This window comes from Ipomoea triloba, chromosome 9 (genome assembly GCF_003576645.1).
Source record: "Ipomoea triloba cultivar NCNSP0323 chromosome 9, ASM357664v1".
NCBI lineage: Eukaryota > Viridiplantae > Streptophyta > Magnoliopsida > Solanales > Convolvulaceae > Ipomoea > Ipomoea triloba.
The window spans coordinates 1,666,642-1,690,633 of record NC_044924.1 but is presented as its reverse complement, the minus strand read 5'-3'; the positions used below and the strand labels follow the sequence as shown (position 1 = coordinate 1,690,633).

At 35.2% G+C, this 23,992-nt stretch overlaps 3 protein-coding genes and 1 pseudogene across 5 annotated transcripts; all 4 read left to right on the top strand.

The window, feature by feature from the left end:
- Positions 1 to 241: 241 nt before the first annotated feature.
- On the top strand, positions 242 to 11,004 carry LOC116029478 (pre-mRNA-processing protein 40A-like). 2 transcript variants are annotated; one of them, XM_031271521.1, is made up of 29 exons: positions 242 to 564; positions 1,504 to 1,565; positions 2,115 to 2,174; positions 2,285 to 2,614; positions 3,986 to 4,162; positions 4,284 to 4,360; positions 4,896 to 4,965; positions 5,683 to 5,735; positions 5,850 to 5,907; positions 6,045 to 6,385; positions 6,472 to 6,544; positions 6,656 to 6,754; positions 6,920 to 6,988; positions 7,060 to 7,137; positions 7,245 to 7,331; positions 7,447 to 7,481; positions 7,671 to 7,776; positions 8,327 to 8,407; positions 8,500 to 8,592; positions 8,699 to 8,752; positions 8,872 to 8,988; positions 9,071 to 9,169; positions 9,292 to 9,339; positions 9,427 to 9,519; positions 9,634 to 9,741; positions 9,834 to 9,886; positions 10,014 to 10,116; positions 10,238 to 10,534; positions 10,608 to 11,004. In XM_031271521.1, exons 2-29 carry the CDS (start codon positions 1,533 to 1,535, stop codon positions 10,728 to 10,730), a joined length of 3,015 nt encoding a protein of 1,004 aa, XP_031127381.1. In that variant the 5' UTR covers positions 242 to 564; positions 1,504 to 1,532; the 3' UTR covers positions 10,731 to 11,004. The 2 variants fall into 2 exon arrangements, with proteins under 2 accessions (XP_031127381.1, XP_031127380.1); XM_031271520.1 differs by having other exon boundaries at positions 2,282 to 2,614.
- Positions 11,005 to 11,626: 622 nt separating this feature from the next.
- On the top strand, positions 11,627 to 12,373 carry LOC116029096 (thymocyte nuclear protein 1). Its single transcript, XM_031270987.1, has one exon. It carries the CDS (start codon positions 11,658 to 11,660, stop codon positions 12,129 to 12,131), a length of 474 nt encoding a protein of 157 aa, XP_031126847.1. The 5' UTR covers positions 11,627 to 11,657; the 3' UTR covers positions 12,132 to 12,373.
- Positions 12,374 to 14,673: 2,300 nt separating this feature from the next.
- Positions 14,674 to 17,624, top strand: LOC116030321 (serine carboxypeptidase-like 18). 2 transcript variants are annotated; one of them, XM_031272543.1, is made up of 14 exons: positions 14,674 to 14,941; positions 15,033 to 15,178; positions 15,290 to 15,366; positions 15,495 to 15,617; positions 15,710 to 15,812; positions 15,901 to 15,938; positions 16,037 to 16,138; positions 16,216 to 16,302; positions 16,405 to 16,506; positions 16,599 to 16,670; positions 16,760 to 16,908; positions 17,002 to 17,115; positions 17,198 to 17,252; positions 17,327 to 17,624. In XM_031272543.1, the coding sequence occupies exons 1-14, from the start codon at positions 14,814 to 14,816 to the stop codon at positions 17,408 to 17,410; spliced, it is 1,380 nt and encodes a 459-aa protein (XP_031128403.1). In that variant the 5' UTR covers positions 14,674 to 14,813; the 3' UTR covers positions 17,411 to 17,624. The 2 variants fall into 2 exon arrangements, with proteins under 2 accessions (XP_031128403.1, XP_031128402.1); XM_031272542.1 differs by having other exon boundaries at positions 14,677 to 14,941; positions 17,359 to 17,624.
- Positions 17,625 to 19,016: 1,392 nt separating this feature from the next.
- Positions 19,017 to 22,005, top strand: LOC116028481 (annotated as a pseudogene).
- Positions 22,006 to 23,992: the final 1,987 nt, after the last annotated feature.

The following is a 23,992-nucleotide window of genomic DNA, read 5'->3' as shown; positions in this document are numbered from 1 at the left end:
GATGACATAATGAGTAAAACATAATTTTTATATATAAAAATAGCAAATTTAATTTTTGTCAAACACATTTCTTATCAGGCCTATCACATTCACCTTCTAATAGTGATGGCACTTCCATTTGTAAAAAAAACAAAAAACAAAAAAAAAAAGAAAAAAAGAAAAAAGAAAAAAGGGGTCAGATTCATGCGATTATTTCACTGTAATACGGAATACACGGGTGCTATAAAATGCCGACCGGAACTTGTGTCATTTGGCCTCAAACTCCAGAAAAGTCCCTCGAAACCCCGCTAGAATCAGCACCGGCTCATTTCCTTCGCTCCACCGCTATACCTTTGAGGGCTTTGACATGGTGGATTACGCACATTTAGACTTTAACGGAGAACTGCATTTTCCCGGACCTTTTTAACGCATCTGTTTCTATTGCCAAGCCTTGAATTTATCTAATTACTCTTCAAATTCAAGGCCTTGCTCTGGGATCGGGTCGTCTTGATTTTTGCTAGGGTTTAGGTTTCAGGGTGGAAACGTTCTACTTAGTAAACCCTCCGTTTCCTGACTGAATTCTGGGTACGATTTCTGTAGAAAATTTAACCTTTCTCTTTTCATTCCGTTTTAATTTCAAGAGCTGAATGATTTCCCCGAGAATCAGGTCGGTTACTGTTATCTGTTTGTGCTGAAGTGCTGGCTGATTCTGAGATTCCTTGATAGAGCAGTTTTGAGCTCCATTTTGTAATCAAGTTACCTGTTTTATGCCAAAAATCTTTTCTTTCAGATGCTATGGGAACTGAGTTATGAAGTTCTATTGATCGTTAAGCTATATGCTTCATGCCCAAGTCTTTGATTTTAATTCATAGCATTTATAGCTTTTAAATTATGTCAAAATGTCTAAGCTTGTAGCCTGTGCCTTCCAAATTCCTTTCAAGTTTTCAAGATATGTGTTTATGCAAAAACTTTGATGCTGCTCTTATGTTTTATTGTACTTCTGTGTGTTTGTTTTCTTTATGTTGCCATGCCTAAAGGGGGAAAAAACAAAATGTGGAGATTAATACTTGCAAGTTCTAAACCTAAAGCTGTCCAATTAATGCTGTTTCGTTTGTGTTTCTTCTTAAACTTGATATTGTGTTTGCTTTGCCTTACACATCTACATAACGAGGGTTTCCATTGTCAAGCTAATCGTCTTTCATGTGTTTTGTTTATCAGTATATTTGCTAATAATAATGAATGTACCTAAATCCGCAGGTCATATGACTACTTTTCTTTCCATTTGTTTTGATTTCTTCATATAGGATGGTATAAAATCTACACTTTAGGTACTTGGCACATTTTTCTCTTGTTGCAAACGGGGTCATAAAGTAAAAATAACATGCACACAGTGTTCCTACAAGCTGGCCAATAGTATAGTTAAAATTATATGGTTGAATTATATGATGTTCTCTTTTGACCTGTTTTCTTTAATGGTTCTTTATTTTGTATTTTACACCCGTACTGATATTATTGTCCTATCAGATTTTTTCTAACTTGGGTCCTTGGCTGCCATGGCTAGCAACTCTCAGTTCACTGGCATGCAGGTAATCCTACCTAGAATTTCTTTTTGTTCCCCAAATGTTATCAAATGCCTTCTACTTTATAAAAATTATCCTCTTAGTTTGTCGGATTAGATTATAGTCTTGGATACTTGAAGTCTTTGTCCAAACTTAGCATCGCGGAGACTAAGAGGCCATTATAGAAATTGTTTCTCATATTTTATATTTATAATGTTTAATAGTCTGTCATGTATCATTACCATAACGATCTTTTGTCGGTACTTGCAATATTAAATGGTCTGTTATGTATCATTACCGTAACGTTCTTTTGTAGGTACTAGTGATATTAAATGAATGCCTGATGTACCACCGTGTACTAAACTTATGTTTCCCTTCAGTTGTTGATTTCATATTAATTATAGTACACGATATGTCTTTTGCTTTATTTTCGTCGATAATTTCTTTATCTATTAATTATAAGAAAAAAGAGTTGTTTTCCTAATTATCTTTGACGACTTGACATATTAATATTTATCCATTTATTAGTTAATATTAATTTATTCCATCTCTTCTTTTGATGGACAATTGGAAAAGCCACCTCGACCTCCTCTAGCTGGTCCTCCTCAAAGTGCTCTTCCACCTATGTCGATGCAAGTAAGTTTTCTTGCTTGAAATATACTTGAATATTGCATCCCGTATCTTTTCTTTATTATTTTTATGATGATTTTATATCATTTCCTCTTTCCTGTTTCATGTACCAGCAGCAATTCCGACCACCCATGGCTCCATCACAGCCACCACAACCATTTATTCCTGGGCCTTCACAACAATTTCAGCCTCTTGGACATACAAACGTTATGTTGCCTCCTCCTCCCCCTTCACAAGTTCAGTTTCCTCAACCCATGCCGCAGATGCATGGTAGACCTGTTGCAGGAGTGCACAATCTGCCTTCAGGGCAGGTAATTCCACCACCTGATTTTGCAAACAGGCCTGTCACACCTGTTGCAGCACCGCCTCAACAGAACTTTCAAATTTCAAATAACTATATGCCTTGTCCTAGCGGCCCAAGTTTGCCTCTTTCTTCTTCCTACACGGTATGAAAAAAAGAGCTTCCACCATAATTTATTCAAGTTATATTCAAATCACCACCCTTTTTTTTGTATGTTTTTCACTTTCTATTAATCTATTATATTTTATTTTACTTATATTGCATTGACTTCTTGTTTGGTTCACAAAATTTAAACATAGGAAATAGAAATAGGATTCCATAAAGAATATAATTGACAAAAAAATAGAATGAGAATACTATTCCATTGATTGGTTCCAAAAACAGAATACACTATGAATAATATTCCATAGTTTGTTTAGTTTAAGAAATGAAAAGGAATAAATAGTGATATGACCAAAATGTCATAAGAATACTCCCCCACAACATGTGCGCACACACAGACATATCAAGTATTATATACTTCCTCCATCCTATTTTACTTGCCCTACTTTCTTTAGTCATCCCCAAATACTGTTCACTTTCTTATTTTAAGAACCACTAATTTTTACCTTTTCTTTTTTGCATTTTTAACTTTTTAGAATGATTTAGACATGTTGGTTCCCATTTGATATAGACGTGCAAACACTAAATACATAGACAAAGAAAGAAAATCACATTTTATTTGTTTCATAAAAAATTGTGCCAAACACAAATAACCCTTATATTTTATGACGGAGGGATTGCATGTGTGTGTGTGTGTATAATGAATAGAATAAGGCTTCTTTTGGGTGTGTAATTAGATTAGTGGTGGTGAGAATGGAGCGGTTGGACTTCTCCAATTGCATTATTCCCACCACTGCCACCAGACCCTTACCCCTCTAATTGAAATTTTGTAGACCGTAGTGCTGGGTTGCTCCAATTGCAGGCCCTGCACTTCATCTAAATGATTTTCCAGATAGCAATTGAATTGTTCAAACTGCTCCCTGCCAAACAGGAGATTTAGAAAAAAGTGCATTTTGGTATTATTGAAAAATTAACTATTTAAGAATGACGGAATGGCTAATACTAAGGGGGAGTCCAAAATGGCTATTTTCTTTAAAATGGTATTGTTCATTTTGCAAAATTTCATTCCATTATTGGTCAAGTCCATGAACCAAACATGTTTCGATTTATATAATAACCAAGCCTTTATTTTCTTTTTGCCTTGGAAATCAACATTTGGTTGTTCATCTTTTCCTTTTTATTAATTCATGGTCCTTTTTCAGTAATTAATTCATTTAAAATTTATTTCCATTTTTGTCATGTTTATTTGACATTTTGTCTGCCTATCTGGTCCATTTATCAGAGATCCTTTTCCATATGTTCTTTCGTTTTAAATATCTTTCTCTTTTTCATTTACAAAACTTGATTACAGTTCTCTTTCGTTCGCCCATCATTGAAATTCATCAGTTTTCCTTCATCTTGTGGTTAATTGCAGATGGATTCAGATTCTTCTGGAACACAATATCCGACACAAGCAAGTGATCCTGGTTTTCCCGTTGGGGGACAACCATGGTTGCTAACTGGGAACCCTAACATAAAACCTGTAAACACACCTGTGCAGTCGACCAGTGAACTTGTGCCAAAAATAGAAGAAAGTAATGCTGCTATTCCGGTGCGGATTTTCTTAAATTAGTAAATTATATACAAAAATTCATATATAGCATTCTTGTTCCACCATTATTTTTAATTTTTTATTTCTCGTGTTGAGATTCTTCAAATCTTTTACATATCAGGAAGCAAATCCTCAACCTGGCTCTGTAGATAAGATGCCATCAGATTGGACAGAGCATACTACCCGTAATGGCAAGAAGTACGTGATTATATGATTTATGCTTTTGTGTATTTTACAAATAGTGGCTGAGGTGCAGTTAATATGTATCTAAACATTTAAGAGCGTCAACAACTTTAGCAATGTTACTGGAAACCACTTAACCATTTTAGTGAGAAAGAGTTGAGAGAGTATTGTTGTTCCTTCTGAATTTGAGCTATTCATTGATAGAACCAAAAACTTGCAGTAATAATACATTAATACACCATATAAAATGTTTCACTAAGAATAGACCTCTCTAGATCCAACTGCTATAGTTTTTGAAAGACAGCATCTTTGGAGCTGTTATGAATGTCTGTACCGCTTCAAGTAACCATCTTGCATGGGGTATATTCTTCAATGTGTTTCTACTGTGACCGAATTTGCTTTTATCTTCATTTTATATGTACCTTTAAGCATAATACTTGTCTTGTGCTTTGTTCAGGCATTATTAATTCCACAGCTCTAGTAATCATTGCATTATATTAATTCTGCGAAATAACCCACATTTGTAACTCATACCAACTGATCTGTGCAGATATTACTACAACAGAAGGACAAAGATCTCTAGCTGGGAGAAACCTCTGGATTTGATGACTGCAATTGAGGCATGGCTTTTATTTCTTGTACTTTTTGCATGCATGAGTTGTCCTTGGGAAGTGGGCTTGTGAGCATTCGGGAAAAGCACCAATGTTTAGGAATTATTGTTGTTCATTATTTGTCTATCTTGCCTGCTGCTTCCCATTTGTGGCAACACCCTTTTCTACCACAAAAAGAGAAATAAAATTCTGTTTGAATGCTTTTTTTACCTAACAACAAACTGCCTAGTTTGGGAAGCAAGTTTAATCTCTGTACTTTGAGGAGTGGGCTTTTATTTATTCATTTTTTACCAAGTGATGGCGAGTTTTATTTTTTGCTTATATACGCTTGCATCACAGTACTAGTAGTTTCATCATTGCTTTTTTGTTTGTTTGTTTGTTTTGGATCACATGCCCAATACTCTTCTTGGACATGCAAATTTCAAGTGTTCTTCTATCTTCCATGTTAGAAGTTTGGTGTTATTTATATTCTGTTAACTGTTTTGATTGGTTTTTCTCATTATTCTGTCTGAATTAAGATAGCCCAGGATGAATGTTTTGGCAGTAGCTAGTGAAAATATGTATCTACTTTCATCAACAGTTTTTAGTATTTATACATTGGTATCACCAGGCGACTACCCCAATCTGCTATTTATTTTCCTTTTGGCATCTTAGAACTAGAAATGACCAGTTTGTTCTCTTTGTACTCTTGCTGCTTCTCACATAATCTTTTTTCATTGGTGACAGAGGGCTGATGCAACCACTGACTGGAGAGAATGTACTAGTCCTATTGGCAAAAAGTGTGTAAAAAAGTTTTTCCATCCTTTTTCTTTTTCCCTTGAAACCTGTTCTTTGAAAGCTACTTTTCATATGTATAATTGATGCTTAAATTTATAAACATGGATACTCTTTAGGTACTACTACAACAAGGTTACCAAGGTGTCGAAATGGGCAATGCCTGATGAGTTAAAGGTCGTTTGAGCTGATAAAACCTAATAATTAGTTATGATTAGTTTTCTTACTTACCTTAATGCAAGAGCTGATAATTGTTCTCTTTGTGGTTGGGGTTCTTGGATGCTTTTTGTTCTTCTCCAAATATGGGAACTCAGTTGGCTCGTGAGCAGGTCAAGGTGGAGCCAATCAAGGCATTAGAACATGAAAAGACTGGTCTCGCTCATGCTCCGGATACAATATCTTTTTCTAGTGCCAAAGCATATTCTCCAAAAACAGAGGGTTCATCAGTCTTACCTCAAGTAGCAGGGGCAAGCCCAATACCAGTGGCACCAGTAGTCACTTCAGAATTGTCAAGCCTACCAGATAATGCATCTAGCACACCAAGTGACTCGGTTGCTGTGCAGACTCCTACCAAAGCTGCCTCACCAGTTGTTGCCAAGTCAGATGGACATGGAGTGTCAGTAACACCAGCTGCTGATTCAGTCACACCACAGATGTATTGCATTTTTCAACTTCATAAATCATAGCGTAAGTTTTGCAGCTGTCAAGAATTCGTGTTCACTGTTACATAAATTTTTGCAGGACTACTACTGAGATTTCATCAGCTCTTGATGCTGCAACTAATACAGATGGAGGTTCTCCAGGAAAGACGCAGGTTTATTGAAGAATTATATTCTAGACCCGTCATTGATGATAAGTTGATGTCTTTAAAATAAAAAAGTAGTGTCGTGGCTTGTTTTTCACTTATTTTTCTCCTGTGTTTTAGGAAGTTGAAAAAAGTGCTGGAATTTCTGAAAAGGGAAGTGCTACTTCATCAGACGAGAAAATGGCTGAGGCATCACCCTTAGTTTATGAGAGCAAACTGGTGAACTCTGTTTCTTTTCTTATGCTTTGGCCTTTGTGAATCTCTTGTTTGTGCCCCCCAAAATTTTAGCTTGTCTTTGCTTAATCAGGAAGATGTTATTGAGTAACATCAACTCTGTCTTCTTATTTTTAGTCTTGCACTAACTTTTTTCTTTCTTTATTTTAGGAAGCAAAGAATGCATTTAAAGCTCTTCTAGATTCTGCGGGTGTTGGGACTGACTGGAACTGGGATCAGGTTAATTGGGTTTTTCTAATGCTTGCTAATCCATTTGAGTAGCTTATTTACATGTTCATTAAAATTGTTAGGCCATGAGAGCAATAATTACTGATAGAAGATATGGTGCTCTAAAATCGCTTTCTGAGCGGAAGCAGGCTTTTAATGAGGTAAGTCCTCTCACAAGAGCATTAACTGTTCATATAGTATCTTATGAATGTTTATTTACCTTCACTTTCTTGCTACATGTCAATGAATCTTATGCTCCATCTTCTAGTATGTGGGACAAAAGAAAAAACTTGAAGCAGAGGAGAGGCGTGCCAGACAGAAAAAAGCACGAGAAGATTTCAAAAAGATGTTAGAAGTAAGAACATACTTTTACAATTTCATATTGTAAGAGCTTTCAGTTATCATTCATCTGAAAACATGTGAACTTTAAAATTTCTTCACAAACCTTGTTCTTTTTCAAATTGCTGCAGGAATCCAAAGAGCTAACATCTTCCATGAGATGGAGGTCTGTATTTCTATTCTACTGTGTAGATTATCTTGTTCTTCTAAGTGTTCTTATTCTTTAACGTTTAAAAATTTAAACAGTTTTTGGTCATTGTTCTTATATAGCAGTGTTATCTCTAAAGGTTCTTTTAGGTTATGGTCAATATTGTATTGTTTTTATTGCCTAACCATTGTCTTGTTGGTTCTTCAGTAAAGCAATATCTATCTTTGAAAATGATGAACGTTATAAAGCTGTTGAACGAGCAAAGGACCGTGAGGATCTTTATCAAGATTACATAGAAGAACTTGATAAAAAGGTGAACTTCTCATCACAGGGAAAAAGGAACTGAAGTGTTTGTTTTATAAATTTTTGAGCCCTCTGGTTGCAAAAATCTTATTCATTGTGTGAATTTATTTTTTACTTACTATTTGCAATTCCGTGGTTCTACAGCTTTTGTTGAAGTCTAATTCTTTTCTAAAGTCCTTAAGTGCATTCTAAGGTTGTGCCTGGTAAAATGTCATAGTATTCACCCATTCATCACTAGGTCATGGATGCTGCTTACATCTTTCCCCATACCTTGCTTGATGAGGGGCTTTGCGTACTAGGTCGAACATTAAAAAAAAAATGCTTTCTCTAGCAGAATATGGAGTGACATTCATAGATAAACTGACTCGCTTTAAATTTTTCTAGCTGGTACTTGCCTATTGTTGATGTGTTAAAGATCAATAGTTTATGATATGCAGCTTTGGTTCATGGAAACTTTTATGGTACTTGTAAATCGAAGACACCCCCAGTGTTCCATTTTATGGTTACTTGTTAAAAAAATGATCTTTTCTATAATTAGCCTCCTATTGGTTTTTGATCAGGAAAGAGCAAAGGCATTGGAGGAGAACAAGCGAAATAGAATAGAATACTTGGAATTTTTGAAATCCTGTGACTTCATTAAGGTACAATGTTCATTGAATATATTGTACTTCACAGAAACATGTTTTCTTTGGAAAGAATAGCACTTATCTCATTCCCTATCTTGTTGCTCCAGGCAAGCAGTCAATGGCGGAGGGTCCAAGACCGCTTAGAGGCTGATGAAAGGTCCTCACGCCTTGAGAAATTTGAGCGCTTGGAAATATTTCAGGTAATCCTAAGTTGCTTTTCTATGGAGCAACTTTATCTTACCATACAAGAGTTGTACTAGACTAAAGTTATTAGTACTAATTTAAACTAATTTTGGTGTATGTTAGGAGTATATACGTGATTTAGAGAGGGATGAAGATGAGCAGAGGAAGTTGCGAATGGTAAATTAGTACTCCGTAAATAATAACTAGCTCGAATTCAGAACTTCACTTCTTGTTTTGCTCATATAATTTCTTCCTTCTCTATTTCTCTCTCTCTCTCTCACACACACACAAAATAGGAGGAGTTGAGGAAAACAGAACGTAAAAACCGTGATGAGTTCCGCAAACTAATGGAAGAGCATGTTGCTGAAGGTTCTCTTACAGTCAGAACTCACTGGCGTGACTATAGCACGAAGGTGGGTTACTTCTCTGTCCCATGAGAGTGACCCTCTTAATATAATTTTTTTTTTCTTCTTCTAAAGTTCGTCCCATTTGTAGGTTAAAGATTCACCTGCGTACATTGCTGTGTCATCCAACACCACAGGGTCGACAGCAAAAGATTTGTTTGAAGATGTTGCCGAGGAGCTGGAGAAGCAGGTAAATTGCTGTGAAAGTAATTAGAATATAAATCGCCCGTGCAGTTAGTGATATATTCTATGAAACTTGGGGTATAATGATATGTTTCTTTGCATTTATGTTTAATTCTGTGCATTCTGCAGTATCTCGATGACAAGGCCCGTATAAGAGATGCAGTTAAAATGCGTGAGGTAATTATTCCTTTTGGTCTTGTCTTGTGTTTTTGGACATTCTCATTTACTACAGCATTCTAAGTTGTCTATACTCTATACTTTCAGATTTCTCTGACATCAAGCTGGACCTTTGAAGACTTGAAGGCTGCAATTTCAGTAGATATTAGCTCGCCACCTATATCAGATACTAACTTAAAGGTATATTTTTCCTCTTCATTTCTACCTATAGAATAATAATAATAATTCTTAGCTTCTTCCTGTCTCAGATCCTCTTATATTTCTCAATCTGATGTTCATACTTTGTGTTAAAAGCTTGTTTTTGAAGAGTTGATGGAAAGGGCCAAGGAAAAAGAAGAGAAAGAAGTTAAAAGACGTAAACGCCTTGCAGATGACTTCTATGAACTTTTATGTGATTCTAAGGTGCATAAGTTGTAAATCCCTCTAATGCTCTTATCATATTGTGGCTGTTGATCTAATAACACCATTCCTTTTATCCATTGATATAATTGTAGGAAATCACTGCATCGTCAAGATGGGAGGACTGTAAACCATTACTCGAGGACAGGCAAGACAGCTTCTTTAGCTTGTATGTTAATTTTGTCAGAATAGTGATCGAGAGCGAGACTTTTGATTCTCGGTGTCACTTTTTAGCCATGAAAATCTGACTCTCCCTGTCTGATGCCTACATACAGGAAGATGAATGAAGAGGGCTTTTTGCAGGAGGTTTTTGATAAATTTGTTTCAGAACTAAAAGAAAAGGCAAAAGAGAAAGAACGAAAACGTCGGGATGAGAAGGTTTAAAAATCATCTCCCCGCTTGCTCCACTTACTTCACGAAAGCTTTCTTCATATATAGTGCAAAGACTAGAGCCTTTAGTACTGAATTGCATTACGAGTATGATTTTCTTATGGTGCAGGCCAGGAAGGAGAAAGACCGAAAAGACGGGGACAAGAAAGAAAAACATGGAAGGGAAAAAGATAGAGGAGATGAAAGCAGCAGGGGAGGCAAAGATAGGGGTAGAAAAGAAAGTACAGACAGCGATAAGACAGAATCATACAGTATTGAAGACTCGAGAAGAACAGGAAGTGACAGAGACAAGAAACACCGAAAGCGGCATTCCAGTTCCATGGACGATGCAAGTGTAGACGAAGGCGAAAAGGATCGGTCAAGGAGCTCTCACCGACACAGTAGCGACCACAAGAAGTTGAAACAGGTAACACTCTTATATTATATTTTGAACCGTTCATGCTCCTCCGTATGCATAAATATAACTGGTTATATGATAGGGAGAGTGGGAAACAAAACCCGAGGGGCAGCACAAGAAACACAAGAGAGATCACAGGAGCAGTTCTCATAGAAGCGGCGAATATGAGGATTACAAGGATGGCGAGGACGGGGAAGTGCGGTAGGTAGCTCAATCTGGCTATGGTTTCTTCTCCGGCCGGCTTTGTATATACAGTCAGGCAATGTTGGCTAGATCTGTTGTCTTACTCAATTCATACAACTAGCTGTATAAGTAAAACCCCCCAAACTGTAGAGTCAGAGTCACCTTGTTGCAAGTAGTGAAACAAACTGTTGTCAAGAGTAGAATTCTCCATTAATTTGTTTGCTTCAAATATTTCTGCATTTGCCATTGTAAACCTGGATAAGTATTGAATGAAAGGGATAAGGTTTTGAACTTCAGTTTTGAAGGAGTTTTCATTTATTTATTTACATTTAGTCGCCGGCTATTAATTTTTTACATTTAGTTTCACGACTTTTAAATCCTTTACATTTGTTCTTTTTGACTTAATTTTTAGTCACTGTGACTAAATTTTAAGCAAATAATGAAAAATAATAATTTTGTCCGTATATGCAGTTTAGTTGGTCACAGGGGTAAAATTTACGAAGAAAGACCAAAGATCGAGTCTTATCAGCGTATTGTGAGAATAGCTTTTCAAAGTTGTGCGCAATAAGCAAAAGTCTAGTTTCTGTATTCAGTTGAGTTACCATGATTTATATTCTTAGGACGAGAGATTCAACCTTTATGGGAAGAAAATAAAATGCTTGTTTCGTACTTTTGTTAGGTCAATAAGTGAATCCCAAATTATACTATGGATCTAGGTCCACCTTACAAGATAAATCCATTCACAATTTTAAAATTGTGAGACAATTTTAAAATTGTAAACAAGATCAGAGTTCACATTGACCCATTGTAAGGTGGACCCGGTCATGGCATAACAAAAGTGAATGAATTGTGAAAAGATTTTTTTTTTTTCCGGTCGGAAGAAAGGACGGTATTTTCGCGCCAAAAATGAACGTATATATAAGGGTTCTTCTCTTCTTCCCGCTGAAGCATGAGCGGTTACGGGAAGATGGGCGAGAGAAGTGAGTACTGGCTGCTGAAAACGGAGCCGGGAGAGTGGTCGTGGGAGGACCAATCGGCCAACGAGGGTTTATCCAAGTGGGACGGGGTGAAGAACAAGCAAGCGCAGAAGAACATGAAGGCGATGCGCGTGGGGGACCTCTGCTTCTTCTACCATTCCGGCAGCAGAGCGCGGCGAGTGGTGGGAGTGGTCTCTGTGGTCCGCGCCTGGTACGGGGATGAGGAGAGCGAGGACGGCGGCGGAGCGGTGGATGTGAAGGCCGTGGGGGAGATGAGAAGGCCCGTGGACTTGGCGGAGATGAAAAGGGATCTAGGGTTGAAAGGGTTTGGGCTTTTCCGGCAGCCCAGGCTGTCGGTTGTGCCGGTGGAGAAAAGGATATGGGAAAGGGTCTGTGAAATGGGGGGTGGGTATGACGGCGATGGTTTGGGTGATGATGAAGAGTAGCGGGGTGCTCAAGCTCTGCTTCTCAGGTGTTTGTGTTTTTGTCTGAGAGAAGGATTGTTGTTCTGATAACTATCTTCGGGTCAGGGAAGTACACTTTTTGTTTTAGATTTTGTACAATCTGGGAAGAAAAATGCAAAGTTTTGAAAAGCTGAAATCTTTTCCCCTGAGAATGGCAAACACAATGCATGCTGTAAGATGTTTGGTAGTATCAATGGAATGTTTGATACCTATAATTATCAGTATTTTCAAATTCTTACTTCTCTGACATCTCTTTTATTCAATTTTATTTGTGATTTACATGTCGTTTATGTCAAATAGTTATGGCCTTCTGATTCAAGATAGAATTGAGATTGTGAAAAAGAAATTACTTGAATTTTGATGCTAATATGTGGTTGATAGGAACTGTTAGTATGTGTACTCTTCCATTTGGGCAAATAATAAAATTATCGAGAAAGCACTTCATGTGTGTGAGGTATGTGTAGTGAGTAAATGGTATTAACCATACATTCATAAGAAATGAAACAAATAAAAGTTTACAAAGATGATGGTGTGAATATTTGGTTGCCAACAGAAATCAATAACAGAGTGGATCAGATGCAATGAGAGCATGAGATATGACACTGGCCTGGAGAGAAATGAGGCATACATTTATGATGCCCAAAGCACTCTTGTTTCACCAACAAATCTTGTCAGAGTTCTAATCTGTAGGTTGACACTTTCTAGCTGCTGTTGTCTCTTGTCTTTCAACCTCAACCATGATTTTTAGAAGCTAATTTTCTAAGTGTAGTCATGACATGGTTATTTCTCATGTGAGCACCGAAGAATGGATAGAGTCGTTAAAAGTTGGGGTTGAAGACGAGTGGAGATCTTGGTTTTTTGAAGATCAAGTTGCAGGGTGGGTATGATATGTTGTTTTAACTTGGGATTTTTCTAATATACATTATTAATGCAGGTATACATTATTAATGGGGGCTGGTGCTGTGATGTTGATGAATATAATATAATGCAGATAAACCATGAAGTATTCACAGAATGAGTATGAGCTGATATACGCAATTGTAAAGGTAAGACAATATTAAAACAAACATTAATCTTACAATTTAACAACACTTGAATGTAATTAGTGCAGTAATTATCATTCATTTCTTCTTTTCCCAACAGGGAGCAGGTCATACAGCAACATAATATAAGCCACACCAATGCCTTTCAGTGCTTCAGAGATGGCTTACCAATTATCTTCTTTGATTATATATGTAACTAGCATCATACTCTGTGATGCACGGAAACCATTATGATATGGTGAATTAAGGGATGCATTAGAAAAATGAAAAATCATTATAGAAGTGTATAAAAAAATTACGGAGTAATTAAATAGTATATTAAAGTTTTACAAATTTTGGATAAATATCTTTATATACATGCAATGTTTGATGTGGAATTCATTTGGGTGCTCTACTTGTCACAAATCAAAATCTTCAAATCATTTGTGTTGACAACTCTTAAAAAAATGCTTGAGGGAATTTTTTTTTAATAATTTAAAAGACAATTTGAAGTATGATGAAGTTAATGACATTTTTTGAATCAAGATTTTATGACTTGCACTACTTTCAAATAATACATTTGCTTTTAAACCATGATTTTCAAGTTTAGTAATGATCATCCTTGTACCGTTACACAAATCAATTGAGTGATCAATAATTTTCCGTGCATCATTCCGTAATAGAAAAAATATAACATGTTTAAAATTGCATGTTTTTAAGCATCTATAATATTATTTTTATGCACCCTAATTTTTTATTATATACTAATAATATTATTTTTATGTATATCAATTCTCACTTATATAATTTGTTCATATATTCTAACTAGAAATATATAGTTTTATGTTGAATTTCAAAACTAAATTGACTCGATTTAGTGATTTACCTCTTCATAGATTTATGGTGGATCATATGGTGCAAGATATAGTCTAATTTCATCAAAAAAAAAAATCAGAGTTACAAAAAAATAATTGCAAAAAAGAAAAAGAAAAGAAAAGAAAAGTTGTGAATAAATCCAAAAGATTCAAAGGTGAACCAGCTGGGCAGCTGACCGACCCAATGCCGGTATTTACTTGTTTGGTTGGTACCCACCGGGTAGTTGAATGGCTTTCTATTCTGAGTAGCCTTCTGGATCAATAATATGAATGGCCTAGATTTTCTCATATCTATGATAAGAATATTTATTACCAGTAATTATTATTATTCTCTTTGAAAAATTGTACGTGCCAACGAGTTGGATCGGTCTATAAACTAAAAAGTAAAGTTCAATCATGTTCGTAGTATAAAACGAGCTAGTCTTAAATTATAATAAATGGATCGGATCAGACTGGTCTAAATGGACCGAACCTGGACGGGAGGACTAACATGTCTGTTTGACACCTCTACTTAAAAGATCACACGATTGAACTTATCGCATTGAATTTATTTACTTAAAATTAATGCACACTTTTAAGCATATATTACGGGGTTACTTTATAAGAAAAAAAAAAAAAAGTCTTTTGAAGCGCGACGGAATGTATGGTACAGTCATGCTCAGTGTCTCAGTATCTGGAAATGGAGGGATGGGAGCATTATTAAATATTTAAATGCTCCATGAAATGAGATGTTGCAGTGTAGGCTAGCTGGATAAGCCTTTCTCATCATGGCCTCATCAACATTGGAAATCCTTTCGTTGCTGCTAATGTTTTCGGCTCCAACGTTGTTTTCACATGCGGTGGTTGAAACTTTGCCTGGTTTCCCAGGAAAACTTCCATTCAAACTCCAAACTGGGTACCCCTTTTCTTTCATTCTTCCTTTCTTTCTGCCTCTCTACTGTCTCCTTGTCTATTTTATGATTTTGTTTTTTGGTTTCTTGTTTTAGTTACATAGGTGTGGGAGAATCTCAAGAAATTCAACTGTTTTACTATTTCATTGAATCTGAGAAGAGCCCAGAAACTGACCCACTCTTACTATGGCTCACTGGTGGTCCAAGTTGCTCTGGACTCTCTGCCCTCTTCTATGAAATTGGTATGATCTCATTCTTATTTCTGTCATTATTATGTCATACATACCTTAATTACATTATTAAAACTCCAAAACCCTTGGGGTTTAATTTATTTATGTTTTCTTGATTTGAAGGTCCTTTGACCATTAACTATGCAAATTCCACTGGGGACATCCCAGCTTTGAAGTTGAACCCCTATGCATGGACCAAGGTTAGTTAGTTAGTTAGTTAGGTTTTCAATCTTTATCATCTTTAACATTACTCCCAATTTCAGACAGATAGATTCTGTTTGTGTTGAATTGTGAGAGTAGCTAACAAAACCCTTTACATATTAACTAGGTGGCCAACATCATATTTGTGGATCAACCAGTTGGAACTGGATATTCCTATGCACAAACATCAGATGCTTACAAGACTAATGATACCTTATCTGCACAACATACTTATAGTTTCCTCGTACAGGTAACACAATTATATTTCTAATTTTTGTTCCAATTTAGCAGATTTTGGGGGAGATTGAGGATTTATATTATGTGCTTTTATGTGAACTGCAGTGGCTCCTGGACCATCCTACATTCCTTAGCAATCCATTGTATGTTGGTGGAGATTCCTATTCTGGAATCACTGTTCCACTGGTTGTTCGCAATATATATGATGGTAGTTAGCTAGTTCACCTTGTTTTCTCCAATTTGCATTCCAATGATCTTCTTAATTAGCTTATGTTGTTGTTTGTTTGTCTTGGTAGGTTTAGAATCCGGAATTGAGCCGCGACTAAATATGAAAGTACATCTCGACCCCTTCTCTCCCGTCTCATATGTTCTTCTTAGTTAATGTTGCTCATGATTTTTCGGGTTATATAAATATTTGAATGCATGGTTTAGGGGTATATAGAAGGCAATCCATTGACTGACCGATTTTCAGACCTCAATAATAGAATGGAGTATGGCTATCGAATGGGGTTTTTATCAGACAATCTGTACAAGGTAGTATTTGTGTACTTATTTAAGCCATTTGAGCTTTCCTGTCTGCTTGGTTTCATAGACTTCTGCTATATATGCAGTCCACGAAAGAAAGTTGCAATGGAAATTACATAAATGAGCATCCACAGAGCTCAAGATGTCAATATGATCTTCAAAGAGTATCAAAGGTTATTAGCATTTAGCTCCATTTTTTTTTTTCATAAAAGAATGTTGAATTTGTCTTCAACCCGGATCCATATAACTATAGGTGGGTGTGGTTTTTTGTGTAGTGCACTGAGAAGATTAATATGGCACAAATTCTAGAACCGGTGTGTAACGAGGAAAGTTTACTGAGTCTAAATGGTGAAAATCTACCACAACAATGGTGCAGAGTAAGTATATATATATCTACCCCAATATACTTTCATTCTATGATGTCGATCTATAACTTTCTTAGTTTGTGCTAAGTTGTGGATTTATGCAGGACGATAATTATTTGTTCGGCTACTCTTGGGCAAATAACAAAATTGTGCAGAAAGCACTTGGTGTGCGTGAGGTATGTGTAGCGAGATTGTGAGATTGTGAGAATGAGAGATATTAACCATAAAAATGAAGCAAAGAGAAAGTTGACAGTGATGCCAACAGGGAACTATAACAGAGTGGGTTAGATGCAACCAAACCTTGAGAGGTCCACCTGAAGTAGAGAGGACTGAAGCATACGTTTATAATGTCAAAACCACGGTTGATTATCATCGCAGTTTCACTAACAAATCTTGCCGAGTTCTAATCTACAGGTAATTAACTCTTTCAATTCGAGCACTACCTGTTATCCATCTTGTGTTCTATTATATGTTCGAGAAGCTAATTATCCGAATGGGCTTATATAGTGGGGACCACGACATGATTGTTCCTCATGTGAGCACAGAAGAATGGATAGAGTCCTTGAAAGTTGCCGTTGAAGACGAGTGGAGACCTTGGTTTGTTGAAGATCAAATTGCAGGGTATGTTGTTTAACTTGTTGGGATTTTTGTAGTGTACATTAATGGCTTTAACTGAAAGGTGTTGTGATGTTGATGAATGCAGATATACCATAAAGTATTCACAGAATGAGTATGAGTTGACATATGCAACTGTAAAGGTAAGACAACATTAATTTCAACAAGCATTAATCATACATTTCAACACTCGGAATGTAATTAGTGTTGTAATTAGCATTCATTTGTTGTTAAACATATATACATCAGGGAGCAGGTCATACAGCACCAGAATATAAGCCACAACAATGTTTGCCGATGATTCAGAGATGGCTTAGCATTTATCCTCTTTGATTATTATTATGTAATATTGAATTGAATGCATATTCCATAATTAAAATGGTAAGTTTTTGGCAATCTCTTCAAGGGATTGACCCGAAAGTTGTAAGATCTGATAACGATAGCATATTTGTTTCATATATCCCTTCATCATGCAAATGCAACACATTTTGCACCTTGACTCGTTCTAGGTTTAATCTGGGTGTAATTATTGGTTTGCCCAACATGGGTGATGGGCAACTTTGAGTTGTTTGCCATGACAACGGCAAATTATTGTGTAGACTGTGGTCCACACAACATGGTATACATTTTAATAATATGGCGTCCCAACGATAAATATTACTATCTTCGTCCTATTTTGGTTGTCTGGTTTGTTTGACGAGGTTTGACTAAAGTTATTTTTAATCTAATTTTTCATAATATTAAGTTTAGCATTAATATATAAAATTTATATATTTAGAAACTACTCTAAAAGTACTATTAAACACAAAAATTTAAATTTAAAAATAATAAAAAATTATTAAAGAAAATAAACAATGAAGAAATAGTTGATTTGACCAATTATTGTAAATAGGAAATGTAAAATGGAACAGAGGGAGTATAATTATATATTTTATTATAATAATATAATAAAAATTATTATACACATTTTGGTATGGAGTAATTGAGAATATTCTATAAGGACAAAATAGTCCTATCATGTAATACTTTGTTCCCAAGTTCCATGTAAAACAAAATATCACCCATCCCTTTGAAAAGCTTTTGCCTCAACTTTCATGAATTCATTTTCCAATAACAACATAAAACACCATTTTCTCAACTTTTAGGAAAACTATTTTCTTGAAAAATATTTTTCATCAAACTAAACATCTCTTTAAATTATATAACATTTATATTAGAGACACTATATAATGATTAGGAATTTTATAAAATTAATAATTTTTATAAATTAAATTTAAAAATAATTAAAAATTCGGGTTGATCCACCCATGAGAGGCATGAGGCTAGGAACCAATGCAGGTCCGGAGTGTGTCCATGACAATTATTATTGTGTGGACCATAAATAAAAATACATTATTTATGTACATAGAATACATTATTTGAAAAAATCATTATTTGAGTACTGAGAATACATTATTTTATATATTATCAAATAATGTGAATTCAGTACACATACAATATACTTTTAATATATTAAAAATGTACATCGTATTACGAAAAAATACATCATTTTATATAATGTATATTCAGAACACGACTTTTATTATGGTCAACATAATAATGTGTGGACCATGATCTACATAATAATTGGTTGTAGCCATGGTAGTTGAGGGTTAGAAATGCCAAGAGAATGATGTTTCATAGGTATTTTAAAAAACGTGTTAAATGGAGGGAAGATATTGTCATAAAGTATTTGAGGCAATGATGCACTAACCAACCTAAATTGATTTACTTATATCTTTACAGAATTACGATGCGAAATTTACTATTTGTTAGTAACTGAGATTTCACTATCACTAAAAAGGTACTTGGAGAGAGGGAATATTAATATATTATTAAACACTCCATGAAATCAGTTGTTGCAGAGTTGCAGCAGTGCAGGCTGGAGAAACATTGTGATCATGGCGGCTTCAATCCTTGTGTTGCTGCTACTACTGTTTATGGCTCCAACATTTTCAAACTCAGAAGAGATTGAAACTTTGCCTGGTTTCCCAGGAAAACTACCATTCAAACTCCAAACTGGGTTTGTAACCCTTCTTTCTTTCTGCAGTGTCTGGTTATCGGTTATACCTAGGTTTTGATGTTGTTGTTGTTGTCGGTATGTTTGGTTTAATTAATTAGTTACATTGGTGTGGGAGAATTTGAGCAAGTTCAACTGTTTTACTACTTCATTCAATCTGAGAGGAGCCCAGAAAACGATCCGCTTTTGCTATGGCTCACTGGAGGCCCAGGTTGCTCTGCTCTCTCCGCTCTCCTCTATGAGATTGGTATTTCCCATCTCTCATTCATTATCATATCATTTTGTTTCTGTGATACTTACCTTAATTACATTATTAAACCCTCCTTAATTGGGTTTATGATGTTTTGTTGAAGCTAGGTCCTTTCACCATTAATTATGCAAATTCCACTACTGGGGACATCCCAGCTTTGGAGTTGAACCCCTATGCATGGACCAAGGTTAGTTTGGTTTTCAATCTTTAAGATTAATCCGATGTAAATTTATGTTAGATACAATGTTTACCACAACGCCAAAACTTATAACTTGTAACGAAGATACAACTTTATTTCCTTTTATATCACCACATTTTGAGAGGCAAGGTGCTGAATTGGCCCTTCAAGTCTCCGCCCAACAATCCCCTTAGTCATTTGGTGCTGGATTTGACCCTTCTTCAGACTCTGCCCATACAGATTTATAGAAGGGTAATATACATAAATGTTTGTGTGTCTTTACAAAATGACTAGGTGGCCAACATTATATTTTTGGATCAACCTGTTGGAACTGGATTCTCTTATGCCAAAACATGGGAAGCTTCCAGGTGTAGTGATACCTTATCTGCACAATATGCTTATAGTTTCCTCATAAAGGTAAGAAAATTTGTAATTTTTGTTCCAGTAAGTTGGGATAAGTGTTAGTATTATACTGCAATTATTGGTTCCCAAAAGTAGAGAACTGATGGCTTTTCTTTGTTGTACAATGGCATCTTTTGTGAGAACTGCAGTGGTTCCTGGACCACCCGAAATTCCTTAGTAATCCGCTGTACATTGCTGGAGATTCCTATGCCGGAATTATTATTCCACAGATTGTTCAAAGAATATATGATGGTAACTTATTACCTTCTTCTCAGTTCTGGAATTAGCAGTCCAATGCTCTTCCGAATTAGCTTATGCTGTTTGTTTGTCTTGGTAGGTTTAGAGTCTGGAATTGAGCCACGCCTAAATCTCAAAGTACATCTCAACTCCCTTTCTAGTGTGTGTTCCTATTCTTGTTATTAGTTAATTCTTGGGATGTATCTAAACATGGTTTAGGGCTATGTGGAAGGCAATCAATGACCGACAAATATGCAGACTACAACAACAGAGTGGTATATGCTCATCGAGTGGGGCTTTTATCAGACAATCTGTACGAGGTAGTTTTCGAATAATGTTAATTTGTAAAATGTAGTTTAAACTTTAAATCATGTCTGCTTCGTTTCACAAACTGATGCAATGCAGTCCACGAAAGTAAGTTGCGATGGGCATTACATAGATGAACCGCAAAATGCAGCATGTCAATATGATCTTGAAAGAGTATCAAAGGTTAGCGGGCAGTTTTCTGTAAGAATATTAATCAAATTTGTCTTCAAGGATCCAGCTAACAACTATCGGTGTGGTTTTGTGTGTAGTGTACCGAAAAGATTTCTATGGCGCAAATTTTAGAACCAGTGTGTAGCAATGAAAATTTACTGAGTCTAGATGTGAGCTCTATTGGTGGAAATGTTACCAGTCTCCTTTTACCGCAACAATGGTGCAGAGTAAGCCTGAGCCTCATATACTTCCATTCTATAACATCTTAAGCTTTCTTGTTTTGTCTTAAGTTGTACATTCATGCAGGATGATAATTATGTGTACTCTTCCATTTGGGCAAATAACAAAATTGTCCAGAAAGCACTTCATGTGCATGAGGTATGTGTAGTGACTAAATTATACTAACCATACATCCATAAGAAATGAAACAAATTAAAGAAAAATTTACTGGTCTGAATATTTGGTTGCCAACAGGAAACGATAACAGAGTGGGTTAGATGCAATAAGAGCTTGAAATATGAAGTTAATGCGGAGAGGACTGAAGCATACATTTATAATGTCAAAAGCACAGTTGATTATCATAAGAGTTTCACCAACAAATCTTGTCGAGCTCTAATCTACAGGTGGTTTTTCAAGTAGCCATAAGCCATCATCTTTCTTGCGTTCCATCTTAACAATGGAATTTAAGAAGCTAATTCTCTAAGCGTGCAGTGGGGATCATGACATGGTTATTTCTCATTTGAGCACAGAAGAATGGATAGAGTCCTTAAACTTTGTGGTTCAAGACGAGTGGAGACCTTGGTTTTTTGAAGATCAAGTTGCAGGGTGGGTCTATTGTTTAACTTCTTTGAACTTTTGTACATTTTTAATGTTGGCTTTAACTGAAAGGTGTTGTAATGTTGATGAATATAATACAGATACACCATGAAGTATTTAGAGGAGTATGAGTTGACATATGCAACTGTAAAGGTAAGATAACATTTGAACAAGTATTAATTACACAATTCAACACTTGAATTTAAGCATTTTTTTTTAATACTACTGACTTTGTTACAATGTAGTATCTGCTCATAAAAGCATGCCTTTCTTCGTTAACATACAGCACCAGAGTATAAGCCACAACAATGCTTGGCAATGCTTCAGAGATGGCTTGACAATTATTCTCTTTGACTATGTAATTGGATGCATATTCCATAAATAAAATAGCAAGGGATTGAATTATTGCTAATGTGATGGTTTTTTTATGGTGTAATAAGAATTTATGAACATCTGGTTATATTTACATTTGGCTGTAGTAAAATTGGAACGTTATTGTAGCATAAATAGGGTCACACTTGTGTGAGACCGTCTCACGGATCCTTATTCGTGAGACGGGTCGGGTCGGTTCAGGTCAAAGCACCATGCAAATGTCATACTTATATGTGCAAATATCATACTTATATATATATTCAAATATAACACTTATCAATAATACAATTTTTGTTACTTATAAGAAAAAAAGTAATACATTTTTCATAATAAGTAATGTTGACAAGTGCCCCTTACTTATAAGGGCAAATATAATACTTTTGAGGAAAAAAGTAATACTTTTAAATTGAAATGTAAAAGTATTGTATTTTCCCTTAAAAGTATTACACTTACCCTTATAAGTAACAAAAATTTTATTCCTGATTAGTATTATATTTGAGCATATAAGTATGACATTTGTGCATATAAACGTTACAATTGCATATTGACCTGATCCGACCCGACTCGTCTCACGGTAAGACGGTCTTACACAAGTTTTTGCCGCATAAATATAATGTTAATGTTTGTGGTTAGAAATGGAGAAATGCAAAGATTTTGGTAACATGTAGATCTTATGCACTATATGTTCATAAATTTTTGTTACACCATATAAAAGTCCATCATAAATTCACCATGCTGTCAACGTAGAGCGCGGTAATTTATGTGGATCTGAATTGACATACAAACAAAATATTTTCCATAAAACCAAACATCTCTTTAAATTATATAACATTTATATTAGAGACACTATATAAAATTAATAATTTTTATAAATTAAATTTAAAAATTTTTAAAACTCGGGTTGATTGAGACCTGACCCATGAGAGGTATGGCCGCATGGGGCTAGGAACCACTACAGGCTCTGAGTGTGACCATGACAATCATTATTGTGTGGATCATAAATAAAAAAATACATTATATGAAAGATCATTATTTTAGTACTGAGTATATATTATTTTGTATATTATCAAATAATGAATTTAGTATACAAATAATATACTTTTAATATATTAAAATTTAAAAATATATCTTGAATAGGAGAATACATTATTTAAGTACTAAAAATATATTATTTTGTATAATATATATTCAATACATAAATAATATATTTTTTAGGGTCCACACAGCACTATCCACATAATAATTTATCAGGTAAATCACCGATTGGGTCTCTCAATTGTTTGCGAAATGTCAATATAGTTCCTTAACTCCGTATTCATTAATTTGGTCCCTAAAATTTATTATTTTTGTCACATAACTTCATTCGGCGTGCAAACTCCAATTAAGTTTGGGTATTTTGGTCATTTCCACTTGCTTCCTAAATGACCGGACGTTATTATTGCAGCCTCTCTCTGCAGACATTGTCATTGTCGCAAACACCTGGAAGACACTTTTCCAGCATTCTTAGATGCCTTGTTCTCAAGGCCGATTTGCATTGCGAGGGTTGTATTTCCAAAACCGTCAAAACCATTATAGGCTGTGATGGTAAAAATGTCTCCTCTTTTTTACCTTTGTTTTCCTTTCTTCTTTGTTGTTATGTTAGATTCTATGTTTGCTATTGCTTTTTGTGTCCATTTGAGAAGGGAATATTACGTATCTCAATTTTAATATGACATTGCGTGAATCAAATGACTCAATGTTTACACTTCAAACATGTGAGGTTCTAAAAACAGAAAGAATAAAAAGAAAGACATAATATGAAAGTTAATGTAGCGGGTTAAGTAGATTGCCTATATTAGTAAAATTATACTCAATCAGTTTTATTTATGTGTCTGGTTCAAGTTACAAGTTTTAACTGATAAAATGAGACAGAAAGAGTAATAACTACTCCACATATATATTAGTGGATATAATATATAATATAATTTATTTTTCTTTTCACATAAATAATTGGTGTAGTGGCACTCGGTGTCCCGATTCACACTCTCACATGGATGATGATCAGTTGATTTTTAAATGTTATAATTGATAATTAGGGATAACTGAAAATTTA